This window comes from Phalangium opilio, unplaced genomic scaffold (genome assembly GCF_054372755.1).
Source record: "Phalangium opilio isolate 3A_F unplaced genomic scaffold, DU_Popi_V2 ptg000095l_1, whole genome shotgun sequence".
NCBI lineage: Eukaryota > Metazoa > Arthropoda > Arachnida > Opiliones > Phalangiidae > Phalangium > Phalangium opilio.
In genome coordinates this window covers 2,673,157-2,688,093 of record NW_028324200.1, presented here as the reverse complement: position 1 = coordinate 2,688,093, position 14,937 = coordinate 2,673,157, and the positions used below count along the sequence as shown (strand labels likewise).

Below are 14,937 nucleotides of genomic sequence, written 5' to 3'. Positions count from 1 at the left end.
GGAAGAAGCCCGTTTAAAAACTTTCCAATCGTGGCCGTCGCTTTACGTTGATGCAGCCGAACTAGCGCGAGACGGGTTTTATTTAGACCGTAGAGATACCTTCAGATGTTTCTTTTGCCACGGTACTCTTCAAGTATGGACAAACTCGGAATCGGTAAACGATAAACATAGACAATTGTACCCAGACTGTCCATACATTTTCGGGCAACAAACGCTAGTCCACACGGACCATACCTTCAGATGTTTCTTTTGCCACGGCACTCTTCAAGTATGGACAACCTCAGAATCGGTACGCGATAAACATAGACAATTGTACCCTGACTGCCCCTTCATTCTTGGAAAACGGATGCTCAATGTGCCTATCGAAGTAGACGTTACTTCGGAAAAAGATGACTATATCTCTCTTATCAAGAAAAGACGAATTTAAAAGACTCTTACAATGGTGAAAAAAAAGTTACTTTTTGCCCTTTTACCGTAATATATAAAATACCTTACGAGGATCGTTCTAACTATTATTATATCGATAAATTGCATTTTAATGAACGCATCCGTATTATTAATACTTTACTAGAAAAAATACTTTATGTAAAAAAATAAAACATGGATAAAATATTTAACGCCTCTTGATTTATACATATCGCAAAAGTAAAAAAAATGCCCCGCTTTTAAAAAAAAATTTACCGGAATTAAAATGCCGTGTAAAATTAAAAAAACGTTGGGAGAGAAATTCCTAGGCTTGTACATGTATTCCCCCGCTTTGCACGTGTAACGGAGAGAGGAAACCTAGAGATATATTCCTATAACATTTCAGTGCTATTCGGAGAGAAAACGAGCGCAGCTAGGCTTGTACATGCATTCCCCCGCCTTGCACATGTAACGGAGAGAGGAAACCAAGAGAGAGGAAAAAAAACTCTCCAGTCTTCACAGCGCTCTCGCGCTCTCGCGCCGCTCGCCGCTAGGCTTGTACATTCGCAAGCGTAAAAATAAAGAGACGGTCAAAGTCAGGAGGGAACCAAGAGAGAGAAAAAAAACTCTCCAGCCTTCACAGCGCTCTTGCGGGTATCGGGCTGGGTAAAGAGAAAGTGAAAGTCAGAATAAAAAGGGGGACTTAGCGCAAAGAGAGAGCATACACTCAAGAACAACCTACACCCTTCAGGTGGAGGAGGTGAGGGGGAGACACACCAACCCCCTCCGGGGATGGAGGCATGGGGGCAAAAATTCGTCCCCCCCCTTCGCGGGTATAAACCATGGGGGAAAAAAATTCATCCCCCCTGCGCTGCCCGCGGGTATCGAGGCTTACTATTCTCTCATGAATTATCAACGAAGTCAAGGTAAACCCAAACCCCGTCACGGTGATTACCTTTCGATCTGGCAACGGTGGTATGGGACCACAGGGCAAAATCCCTACACCCTCGACCGTCGCCCGGGAGCCCAGAAATCCGCGGCACCAGTCCACGATCCCCAACCAAACGGGTACCGTGGACGTGGTCGCCATCCTCGGGGAAATCCGTACCGAGGACGTGAAAGGGGCTCATACGTCCTAGATAACAGGGTAAAGACCGCGCCGAACACGGCCACGCCGTTGCCCACTACTGGAGCAGCCGTTGGGGACGCCAACAGGATCCCGCCTGTTACAACGCCGGGAAGGGCTTCAACGGACCCGAAGCCAACGAGGGCGGTTACTCTGAGGACTACGCCAACCGTATGCACCCCGAAACCCCCGTAGAGACACCGCAATGCCCGCCTAAAGCTGATCCGGCCGGTGCAGCTTCCAGAACACTATAAACCATGTCTCAAATTAAGAAGAACCTCGCGCTGGCCGCGACTTCGTAGAAGGTCTGGACGACACAAACACCGGTCCTGGTACCGAGCTGCCATTATCCAGCCATGAGCGTCAGAATCCTTGAGCCGGGAGCACCCAAACCGAGCTGTCATCATTCAGCCATCTTATAACGTCAAGAGATCACCAGAAACCGCCGACGCCTCCATCGCTTCACACCCGTGAACAACAATGGTGATGAGTGAAATTCATAGGCGACCGTGCGTAAATATTATTAGTAGACTGACTGGCATCGGTCCTAGATGCATGCTGCATGAATTATTTTGGGGGAGGGATATAAGTAATATCGTTAATAAACATACAGTTTATTAGTAGTAGTAGTTTAAAGTGTTACTGCCATAATTTTCGTCATGTACAAACTTAAAATACGAAAAAAAATCCCTGAAAAATCTAGTTTACTTTTGTATTTGGTTTCGTAGAAATTTGTAAAATTGCAATCAAAGTTTTGTGTTTGGAAAAGGCTTAGCTAAATTTTGTTTCGTTTGATGACGTAGTAAGGAGAAATTTTCTCTCTTGATGTCGCTCACGTGACGCCTGTTAGTGTCTCAGCGCCGCGTTAAGCCTATTTTATTCAGGATCGCGCGGCATTGGTATACTTGGGAGCCTCGGGCGCGCGCGCTTGGCTTTTCTGCGAGATGCCGTGAGTGACGTAGCAAGAAGAAAAACCCGCCAAATATCTTCTCCGCAAATTTGCTTTTTCCCCCAAATTTCAAGTTTTCGAAGTGTTTTTTCTGTGTTTTCCCTCATATTTAAATATTAGTATATTTTTGGGATCAGAAGAGTTTAAACTCTCAAAAAAGTAAGATTTTAAATCAGTTCGGTATTCCTTTAATAGTGATTCAATATTGCTGTCTGTGCCAAACCATTACATAATAGAATTGTTGTTTAATAGTATCGTAATAAACCTAACTCGTAGTATGGCAAGATATTTAAATTACTTCTACCTATTTTTAAGTAACCTGTGTTTTGTAGTTAATATTAACGCCAGACCCTTAGACGTGGAAAAGTCATTGTATTAGATGTCAATGTCAACGCTTGGCCTCGTTTGGCCTTAGTAGAAGAAATTTGTTACAATAGCGATGTAAAGAGACCGAAAGTTCTTCAAAGTTGAGTTCTCAAAGATTGCCAGCTTGAGCAGGTCATGGCGTGTATAGTGGTGAAGGTCGAGTTAACGTTCGACACGTCACACCACGGTATGTTTGGTCCTCCAATGTCCTGACCCGATAGGTCCAAACAAATACCATCCTGGTCTTTCGGCTCAGCGTTGCGGTATTGCCGGTCCCATTAGAAATACAAGGTCAGTAGTGTTACAAATGTAACACTACGCTTGTTAAAAAGGCACAAATACTGTAAAAGAAACCATTGTAATAATGGTTACCCAATATTTCAACACCCCTAACCTTAAACTTTGGACAAAATAAGGTAAACATTAAGGTTTCTTTGGGAATAACTTTGAAGAAGTTCCGAGTTGTCTGTGGAACCGAGAAAAAAGGCCGTAGTGAAAAGAAATCGTCGTTACGTACCAGTTAGGATCGAATTTAATTAGTTAGTCTCGCCTCTTAGCAAAATGCCAGTGTATTCAAATTTCAAACCAGGGTAAATTGAACATGATGTTTACGAGGATTACCCAAGACGGCAAAACCTTTGCGTGAACTAATTGAAGCCGATCCTTGTTCTGCGTATAGAATATGAAACCGTAATCTTCTGGCTTTAAAACATAAACTATCAATGTTCTGATGATAGAGGAAAGTATGTAATGTTCTGGTAATAGAATTGAAACCTCTAATGTTCTGATATTAGACAAAAATCCTATAATGATGTAATTTTAGTCCATTAGTTCTCAATGTTCTACTTGAAAATACCCTTATCTTTTTTTTGTTTTACATTAATTTTGTTTTTATTATTTTGTTCTAGGAGAGACTATAATTTTATTTTTTAAAGCAGACCGACTGAAAAAATCTACTTTATTTAACTTTATTTTATAAAAAGAAACGACTAATTTTGCATTATCTATCAGTTTTATTTTGCTCGCTATTTTGGAGACTTGACTTCTCTCTCCTAGAAAATTTTTGGAGAAGTGAAGAGTCCTTGATACAATTTATTTTAACTTTCTTTGTATAAAGAAGCGCTTGGGTGTCCCCCTTTCAATAGGCTTGGCCTTTGGCGACGCTCAGACTGCGGGCTGGGCACGAGAAAGTTTCCGTGACTTTTCACCTTTTTTGGGGATGGCAGCGCTAGGCATAGCTCTATGGTGTTTTACCAGTTTATAAGCGAAAGCTGCCATCCATTGAACTCTCTTTTTTTTCTAGGTGCCCGCGATCTTCACGCCCCTTTGTAAGGGCTCTTCTCAAACTCGCCTTACAACATTACATAGTATTTTTAAGCTTATTTAATTTTAAATTATTAACTTTGTTGTTAATGGAATAAGAATTATTTAATTCTAGGAGAGCGATAGCTCTCTTAGATAAGACCTCATACTGCTCTTAATGTATATGGAGGGTTTTTTGTTTGGATGTAGTTTTTTTTGTATTGTATTAATTGTTTTGAAAAAATCCACTGAACTAAAATTCGGACCCTTAATATGTGGTTCAAATTTCAAAGAGATCCCTCCATAAGTTTTTTTTATAGAAAATAAAGTTGCTAAGGGTGGTTTTCATTTCCATAAAAAAATTCAGTCATTTTGGCAAAAAAAGGGAAATTTTCATTTAGGAATAACATGGGAAATGTGTAAGAGTGATGGCCAAAGCTACTCGACCATTTTTTGAAGACTATTTATTCGATAGGTCTGAAAACGGTTTTAAATGAAAGGTATGACACTTTTTTGGTGCCTTCCGAAGTTTTATTGAAATCAATTAATATTAAGTATTACTTTTTGTACTTTTAAGCACATACTTAAACTTACGACCTTTTATTCTGTTGGACTTACGTGGTTTAATCCTAGCTAAAATCATAGAGAAACGTACTGTTGGACTTAGGCTGTTTTACTGCTAATAGAGCGACTGAGCGAAGATTTTTGTTTAGACAACGCGTGTGGCTTTGTCGAGCTTAAGGCGAATTTTTTAACTTTTCACATAAATAGGTTAATTCGTCCTCATTTTATTTTAATTTCGTAAGTTAGACCTTATTATAATTTAATACAAAAGAATTTAAATTTAGGATTTAGCCAATAATTTTTAAATTCACTGATTTCACTAAGCCTCGGTCAAAATTTAAATACAGCTGATTGTATGTAGAGACTAGAGACCAATTGGCCGTGTAGCGTACGTTTTAAGGTGTTTCACCTGGTGCCATCAGCCAACGATAGCCGCTAATTAGGTAATTTGTTTAAATTAAATCAATTTTTGTTGTTTAAAGTAGATTAATGCAAAAGACGCACAAGGGTTCGTTCCCTGGTTTCTCGACTGTTGCCACCAGCCAACAGTTACCGCTACGAAGATACGTTTTTTACTGGTAAAATAAATGATAGATTCAATCACACTATCACTAAACCCTGTCACCAAATCATACAATATTTTTAAATGACGCTTTTCCAATAATTCTTATAGGTTAACAATTTAAATTTTAACTATTTAGTGCTTATTCTAACATAACCTCAAAACAGTAAACAATGGCCATTTTTCCAACGATAACTGTGCAGATTATATTTGGTGCCACCGATAACCACTATGTAGATCATTTTATTTGTTTAAATTAATGGTAATATAATTGAATAATTAAATCACACGATCACTAAACCCTGTCAACAAACCAACCAATGTTTTTTATCCCGGCTCTTGCAATCATTTTTATTAGGTAACAGCGTTTTTAATTACTATTTATAACCGCTATTTAGAATAAACCTTTTAGTTTAAATTAGATACATTTTTGATGTTTAAAGTAGATTAATTCAAACTACGCAGAAGGGTTCATTCACTTGTTTCTAGACTGGTGCCAGCAGCCAACGGTTACCGCTACGAAGATACGTTTTTTGCTGGTAAAATAAATGATAGATTCAATTCAATCACACTATCACTAATCCCTGTCTCCAAATCAATATTTTTAATTCAGCCTCTTCCAAGCACGAAATTACAAATTAAGGCGATGTACAGTGTGATAATTAATTATTATAAATTTTGGATAAATATGTAACACACTACAATTATTAAATTTCTGAAGAGAGGAAAAAAAGGTTGAAATTAATTTTTTTAAATTTAAAAAGCAAATTTGGCTCAGAAAAAAACCCAGCGGCAGAAGCCCGTCTTATAAAATGTTCACAAGATGATTCGTTCAAGAATGTCTAGATTTAAGTCGCATAGAAGTAATGAATATTTCACCTAAGTCAGCTGACTTGGCCAGGCAGGGCATAGCCCACTCGATCCATGCTCACGGACGCTGCTCTGCCCTCTGCATCTTGTGTCGTGTTACGCGTGATCGAGTGGGCTATGGGAAGGGTAAACAAATACGGGGCTGCCAGGCTGTCTCTTACACAACAATGATGGCCATTATCCTTTATGAGAAATGCTTCCTTGTCCAGTGGGGGAAATAAGGCGGTGGCACAGGGCAAATGACCAGTTTAAAAATTAAACCAACCACGGGACCACTAAGAAAATTCAAGGGTAACCAGAGTCCAGACATCAACTCAAAACGTATAATTGTCCAATCCCTAAGTTTAGCAGACGACGTGACCTGGTCAATTATTATTAAATAGAGAGCAGCTCTAGTACGTGTAGTACGTCACACCCTCCCAAGTCTTACCGCTGTTCTGGTAGCCATATTGGGTGGTCTCAGCTTCATTCCTGCTTTAAACCCATCAATATGGCAGCGTAAATGATGTCACGAGGCTCATCTCCTTCTCCAACTGAAAGCTCTCTATAGCGCGAGCAGCTTGCGTCCATGAGCGCGGATCGAGTGGGCTATGCTGTCAGGCAGAAACTTTGTCTCAGTTAGACTGCTACAACGAAAACCGAAAACCAGTAACATAAGTCCAAGCCATCATCTGAAAGCCTCAAAACGATGACTCTGATTTTTCTGAATTTGAAATATCAGTAGAAATGATTCTAGATAATTCTCAGAGTTATTTTAAATATTTTAATACTCAAAGAAAGGCAGGGGATAAAGAAAGGCCACTAACTAGCAATATTAGGTCCCTTATGCTTAAGCTCCCCTATATTTATGTTTGTGCTTAGTGCAGATTTTAAAAATGCAACAGTTTCTTAACAATCTTAATTAAAATGAAGACTGAAGGAACAGATATTAATAAAAAATGTCTTCGTGGACAAAGACTAGAAAAAGTAAATGATAAGAGAACAAAATGGAATGACAGATATTAAATTTTTTCAGTTTAAAGACATGATTATAAAGCATCAATTATTTAAAGAAAATACTTATCTTCGTTTTTTTCACCAAAATTACATTTGCCCAAAAACTTTGAATCATGAATTTTCCATTCTTTTCAAAATGGTCAGTGTCAAATCTTTACTATATAACAGACACATGCGACATCGTTTATATTTGGAGCTAGATTTCCAGTGTAGACCATGATAGAAACAGTTCCTCGTTAGTGATATTTAAATGGATTGCAGCTTTTAATTTGAACTACAATACGTTTTAATACTGGAAACTAAGCCCAATAGTGAAATAAATACACAGCCCACCATTTGTCGGTGTTCATTTACGTGTTTCGTGTTATACGTTTGCTCATAAATAGCAAGTCGAAGTCATACCAAACTAATTCAATCACAACTTTTAAAACAGTTCTCACGCACTCAATAATATACCAAACGTTTTTTGTTAATAATATCTTTTATCCAAATTTTAATGATTGATTTATAAAACATTTTAAATCGTCGACCCAAAAAATGGGACCCAATCGAATCGTGGTCGTATAAATGTAGGCGCAAAACCAAAGCACCCTAAACCGACATTTAAAATGTCAATCATGATGAAATATAAAATTTCTAACTTCGGTTGCTTTTAGTCGTTTTAAACAACGTTTTCTCTTAAGTTCAAAAAGAGGAACCTTTAAAAATAAACCATATCCATACTCGGATATTTATTTGAATCCTTTTCATTCGAAAACTGTTAATACCAAAAAGGATATAAAGAATGAATAATCTGTCTTTCGAAAGCAATGCAAATGTAATTTTGGTGAAAAAACGAAGAAGCCTTTTTTTAATTTTTTTTATAGTCATGTCTTTGAACTGAAAAAATTTAATATCTGTTACTTCGGTCATTCCATTTTGTTCTCTTATCATTTACTTTTTCTCGTCTTTGTCCACGAAAACATTTTTATTAATTACATTTGGCCGTGCTATGGTCGGTAGTTTTGCAAAATATGCAATATACTTTGGTTCTTTGAGCTTGTACGGATAATTGTGCTGTAGAGGCGCCCCTTGACTTTTGGTCAAATCTTGATTGACGGGTTTTCATTCTCCCTCTTTCTTGAAACTCCGTTTGATCCTTTTCTTTAAAGTCCTCTCTTCCTGACGACCCCATGGCTTCTGCCATTTCTCTACTTTCTAATTCGCCTCTTAAAAAGTCAATTATGTCTTCAACTTGCCATTTCGATTGACCCTTTAAACTCTCTTTTGGGGAGAGGACTCCTTACAACCTTCTTAGTCGATAAAATTTTAAAGAGTGATCTTTACCTTCGAATATTTTATGGCAGTTCTATTCCTACATCTACTGGTAGCTATATCCCTTATTGTAAGGAATTCGTGATTTATAGCTATCAGGTGCTCTTTGCAAGAAGGACCGTTTTACTTATGGTGAAACGTTAAAGTTTTCCTCTCACGAACTCTTACATTTTTTTTCAAAGAGTTGGGTTTTTTGATGGATCAAATTGAAATGCCTTTGAAAGGAATGTTTTTGCCATATTGTTTATTTTATTTTATATTTTAGATTATTTTTTAGTAAAGAACTATTTTTAAGAATTAATTTTTTGCCCTTTTACCAATTATTTTAAAGAAAAACAAGTTGGGAAAACCAAAATATTACCTCTCTGAGTCAAGAGGACTACTTACTTATTTACCCAAAAATGGTTATGTTTCTTTTTTTTACGAACAAATACTGAAGTTAAAATTTATGAAATATTAAAGCAGTATACAAAGCATAGCAAATATACTGTAAATCAGACGACATTTTACATCCAATAATGATATACTTGTACACATTAAAATCATCCGATGGGTGAAAAACGGGAAATGAAGAGATAAAACTTTGGAGGGATGTTACCTTTACGTGTTTGTAAAGGCCCAATTTTCTACTCCTCAACTGTATAACCTCTATGTTCAAAGCCATATTCACAACAGGGTTGCCATGTAAACACTATCCTCTCGTTTCACCTCAACTATTTTCTTAGTTTGTCAACATGACTGTTAACGTTACATAACACCAAAGCAAATTTGTGGCTACACACACTGAAGGTATATGCGCACCATAAAAAGCATGAAAACACGAAGCTATAATCCGATTACGATCAGACTTTTCACTGGTCTGGGCTGCGTCCAGCAGAGCTCCCCAAAATGACAGCGGATTTTGGAAAACTGTTACCGGTGAGATCTGCCGTCATAGCTTTTCTCCGGTCATCGGTGTTTTAGAAATGACGCTGGCGCAATAAAGCGTGCAAGGTACCAAGGCTTAACAAAAATTGTATGATAACATATTTAAAGAGATAGATAACAACAAGTTTTATAATTAAAATTAGAAACTAACATGTCTCTTAAAATTCTCGCGTGATCAACTGGTTTCACGCCACGCTGGCTCAGTGCTGAGCACTGTGACGTTAGAATTCAACAACAAAATCCTGTTCTGTAGGACACTGCTAACAGCACTGAGCTTTGCAAAACGCGGCCCAGGTTTCCACCATGATTATAAAATCAAAGCCTAATTATTTAAAAGTGTATTTAACTTTCGGCCCACTCTGAGCCGCTAATGTCTCTGCATTACTGAAACGAAAACCAAACCCAAGCGTTTACTTTTTGGTTCACTAGGCCTATTGACAAATAAAAGTTCATTTGGCCAATATGGTCGCATTCTTCTTGAAATCACTTTAGAAAGGATTATGCTATAAACAGATGTAGTATAGCTTAAGTAATATATAAACATCGATTTCAAATAATAATATAAAAAATATTCTTGGGATATCAAAATGAAACAGAGCTTTATAGCTACAAAACCACTAAAGGCATCGAAATTACGAAACATATTTACATATATTAATTATACATTATGAGCAAACCAAATATTAAGGTTTTGTAGGGTTTCTTTCCACAAAACAAAGCGAACTGCTAACGCGGTGCACTAACGGACGGACACACACTGATTATACATAGACTGCTTTTTAACTCTTTCCGTTTTAATTTTGAGTTAAGAAACAAGATTATCTTAAAAATTAAAATAAATATAATTAATATTAAATATTTTCTTCGTTAGTTGTTCGCCTTATTGAGCGTTACATCGCGGTGATAAAGAACAATTAAACATTCTTGAGAGACTTGACTAATATTGGCGTTTGAAATGAAGCATACGCCTGTTGCTTCGCCTTACTCAAAGAGGTAGTATATAAGGGTGACGAACTACAGCTAAAAGCAAGAACAACCGAAATTGCGAAAACCTTTGGTGGCCGATCCCACCTTAGGGAGGCTAGACGTTTCTCGTAACCCTAGCTGATCGCCGCGAATGTCTTAAGCCCAATGATCCATGTACTGTCTTTTCATTGGTTATTTAATTGTGCTACCTACAATGGATAGTGTTTGATCGATTTATACCACCATAACCTAACGTAACTTTATCTGGCCTAATTAAAATAGTCAAACCTAACTTTTTATACCTGTCCTATTACCATTGAGGTTCTGATAGGCAAACGTAACATTGTTTACCTATCCTAATACCATTGGGCTTTCAAATAACCAAATCCTACATTATTGAGCTGTCCTAACATCATTGCGGATCAAATAGGCTAACTATCTAAGTAATATATTAATATGGATGTAAATGTTTTTTTCAGTTTCGAGCTTATAATGAACAGCGGAAGCTTTCTTTCACCTCCTAACCTGGGAGCTGTTGGTGGAAATCTTACAGGAGATGTGATCTGTGTAATATGGAAGAATAAAAGTACCATATATTTGAGACCCAATATGCAAATACAGATAAATTCTCCACGAGAAAAACTACTATTAGATGACGAAGAAGATAGTTATAATAGCAGTCGCAGCATAGTTTCTGAAGACCTAGGCCAGGTTGATTCGCATTCTCAGGAAGTGCCGAACTCGTTGGACATAGATTTCAAAAAGGAGGACGATTGCTTTATCAAGAAGCCGAAAGTACAATATTACGAAGACCTGACGAAAGGTTTCTCAGATGAAGAAGCAGATGATTCTGATTCAAATCATTCCGACATTTTCCTCTTGGATAAAAAAACAGACAGAGTCATTAGAGATCACAACTATCACAAAGAAGTGGAGCAACTGAGCTTAGATGATGTAATTTGCCTAATCCAGTCAAAAATCGACATTAGCCAAACTACGGTAATTAACGTTAGAAGAAGGAGTGTTTTGTATGGTGCCTTGAGAGCTTTGAGGCGAGAATATTTTAAACCCGAAGCCAAAATATCTGTTCGTTTTGTCGATAAATATCAAATTTCGGAAGGAGCTGTTGATGCTGGAGTTCCAAAACGAGAGTTTTGGCCAATTCCTCAGTTTTTATTGGTCCAGAACATGAAAAGAGGATAAATCTCGACGCATCAGCCAAAAGAAGTAACATGTATTATTTTGCGGGAGTTATCGCTAGTCTCGCCGTTGCGTATGTCGGAATATGATTAAGATGCTTGGCTTTCAGCACGTTTCAATCCATCACATTTGAAAGCCGCTTTCTGAAACCTACGGTAGAGGACATAATGGATTATGACGTCAAAGAACTGGTTAGAAGAAGTTCTTGAGAAAACTGAGAAGTTAAATAATCTTAGATTTTTAGCAGGAAGCACTAAGCATATCACAACAGTTGAAGATAAAAACCAAATTGTAGAAGATAATGTTTATTTCTACGTAATAACGAGATGCAGTTCATTGAAGGCTTGAAAACCCTGGATGTTTATAATTTTCTCGTTGAAAACCCTGATGCTGGAAAAAAGTTAATGTGTTTTGAAGACGTCCCCCTTACCGCCGGGACATTCATTGCTCTTTTCAGAGATATTGAATATTCAGAAAAATATTCAAACAAGTACGAAAATGAAATTAGAGCTGTGGAATATTTCAACGAGTTCCTTACCGAATGCGAAGATGGAATAGCCGACATGTCTTGGGGCACACTTCTGCAGTTTGTTTCTGGTTTTGACTTCATACCTCCGTTGGGGTTTGATTTTCCCCCTTCCATTAAATTCATCCACCCGGAAGCGCATGCCACCATAGACATGAAATGCCTGCCTTTAGCTTGCGCTTGTTCCTTATTATTATATCTTCATACGGGGTGTGACACCTACGAAAAGTTCAAAGACGCTTTCATTTACGGAATAACTAACACCCAGGGTTTTGGACGAATTTAATGTTAAATATCAAATAGCCATTTTTGTCCAAACCGATTTATGGTGGAATTCATAAATTGAGTTGCGTCCGACGTTTAGGAATTTAACCTATAAAAGGATATTTCATTTTTTTTCTTCTTCTTCTTTTAGTATTTCCTTCCCTAGTTCATCTAAAGCTTTAATTCATATTCATGTTAAAAACTAAACGGAAGGGATTTTATTTTTAATAATGGCGATTTTTCCGCTGGTTCTCTTGTAAGTAAGAAGTATAAATTCTTATAAAAACCACGCTCGTTTCCTAATACCAATTTTTATTGGCTAATTCATAAAAAGTGCTTCTCTTGTAAGCCCGAAAAACGTACTAATTTTGTCTTATATTATGTATGCTCGTTCGTTGTAACCAAATATCTAAATAAAACATTCGATATGCTGATTTTATTAGATCCCCTATATACATAAGTAGATAATATCTTCTTAATATTTCCAGTAGCCTGTAGGCCTACTTTTAGGGATAATAGTATATTGATAATGCGGTCGTAAACCTTCTTGTTATTCTTTAAAACTACCACCACTATCCTAAAGAGTTCTTTTCGATACTTTCGATCGAACCTTCAACCTGATGGAGACCGGGAATCTGGACCACGCTTAAAAGTCGATTAAGGCCCGTTCTTATTACCCAACTTTAGTCAGCTGACAAATCATAGACTTGTCAGGCCGACTTGTCACCCAATTTAGTCTAGTCAGGTCAATCGTTCACACCACCCAACCAGTCGGGCCGACTACCTTTGAAACAAAAAGGACGTACAAAGCGGTACATAATGATAGTAATGATTTGTTTTGGATTATAAATGAACTCATATTCTTGAATAAATTCGACTACTTTACGAGCATCAAAGCTATTCCCACAAATTTTTTGGAGTTCAGAACATAATAAAGGTCAATAATATCAGATGTTATATAGGAAACTTCCCAACTATATTACTACTGATAATATTCAAGGAGGAACAACCATCAAAACGTAATAATTAACCCATGTTAAAAAATGGCCTAGGCTTTCATCGACAATAAAATTATGGCCGATACTCTCGGTTCTCTCTCTAGAGCTGAAAGGAAACCAGCACGTGTCCTATGACGCAATAGCCAAGGTTTATTGTAATTGGTTTACTCCCTCACTGACTTTAGTCGGCCCAACTCCAATCGCCTACCTACCCGATAAAAATCCGAGCTTGAACCTGACAATAGTACGGTTGGGTCAAACGTTCATATTGCCTGACAATCTGGCCTGACTGGTCAGATCGGCTTTGTCAGCTGACTAAAGTTGGGTAATGTGCACTGTTAAAAAATGTTGTCCAAAATTGGATGTAAATGGATCCAAACGGCTGACTCTGAGACAGCACAGTTTTTCGTCTATTTTTGGATAACGTAATTTGTGTCCAAAAAGGGACGGTCAAATGATAAGCCAGATTTGGAGTCTCATCCAAAATTGGATCCAGAATCATCTATTAAGGGATCAACAATTACCCAGAAATGGACAGGATGTTATCCAATTTTTACGCAAGTGGGCAAAAATGTACTAGTATCCTCCCAATAATGGACTAATATCAAGCCAATATTGGACTAATATCAAGCCAATATTGGACTAATATCAAGCCAATATTGGACTAATATCAAGCCAATATTGGAGTAATATCAAGCCAATATTGGACTAATATCAAGCCAATATTGGACTAATATCAAGCCAATATTGGACTAATATCAAGCCAATATTGGACTAATATCAAGCCAATATTGGACTAATATCAAGCCAATATTGGACTAAATTCAAGACAAGATTGGACAAATTTCTAAACGATATCAAGCTCATATTGGACTAATATCGAGCTCATATTGGCCTAATATAGAGCTCATATTGGGCTAATATCGAGCTCATATTAGACTAATATCGAGCTTATATTGGGCTAATATCGAGCCCATATTGGACTAATATCGAGCCCATATTGGACTAATATTGAACCCATATTCAACTAATATCGAGCCCATATTGGTGTAATACCTAGCCCATATTGGTGTAATACCTAAATAACACTGAACAAATGTCGAAAGATATTGGGCTCATATGAAGCCAATATGGATGCTAGATTCTTTACTTCACCAAGTGATGTATGCTATGGAGATGTTCTGTTCTCGACGCATCCATCTGTCTTCGTGTGTGCCTGTCTGTCTGTTGTTACACCCCAAGATATTGCTTTCGCAGATTCCTAATCTGAACAAAAGTGTTCTCAATTTCACAGTTTAAGTATTCAAAATTCACAGTTAACGGAATTATGGAATATTGGAAAACTGTACAATCGCAAGTACACTGACCACTATTCTCTTTTCAGTCATCCCCAATCTAACTACACTATTTTGTGGTCTTTTAGACACTCGTGAAAGAGGTATATTCTAGAAGTCAAACGTCAATATTAGCTAGGTTCAAATGATAATAGGGAAAACCTCTCTTAAAACGATACAACTAAAAGTATGATAAGTAACTCTCGATAAAAATAAATAATATCAAATAATTTTAATAAAATATTTGAGAAAAACCTATCTTAACCAA

The 14,937-nt window shown here is 37.3% G+C and overlaps 1 protein-coding gene and 1 long non-coding RNA gene across 6 annotated transcripts; both read left to right on the top strand.

The window, feature by feature from the left end:
* Positions 1–4,918: 4,918 nt before the first annotated feature.
* On the top strand, positions 4,919–5,742 carry LOC149635074 (uncharacterized). Of its 5 annotated transcripts, none has more exons than XR_016372403.1 (5): positions 4,919–4,949; positions 5,060–5,112; positions 5,198–5,290; positions 5,414–5,632; positions 5,697–5,738. It is a non-coding gene; the product is annotated as an uncharacterized LOC149635074 (long non-coding RNA). The 5 variants fall into 5 exon arrangements; XR_016372402.1 differs by having other exon boundaries at positions 4,920–4,949; positions 5,060–5,100; XR_016372401.1 differs by having other exon boundaries at positions 4,920–4,949; positions 5,037–5,100.
* A 6,131-nt stretch (positions 5,743–11,873) lies between these two features.
* Positions 11,874–12,359, top strand: LOC149635073 (G2/M phase-specific E3 ubiquitin-protein ligase-like). The gene has a single exon (XM_089850934.1). It carries the CDS (start codon positions 11,874–11,876, stop codon positions 12,357–12,359), a length of 486 nt encoding a protein of 161 aa, XP_089707060.1.
* Positions 12,360–14,937: the final 2,578 nt, after the last annotated feature.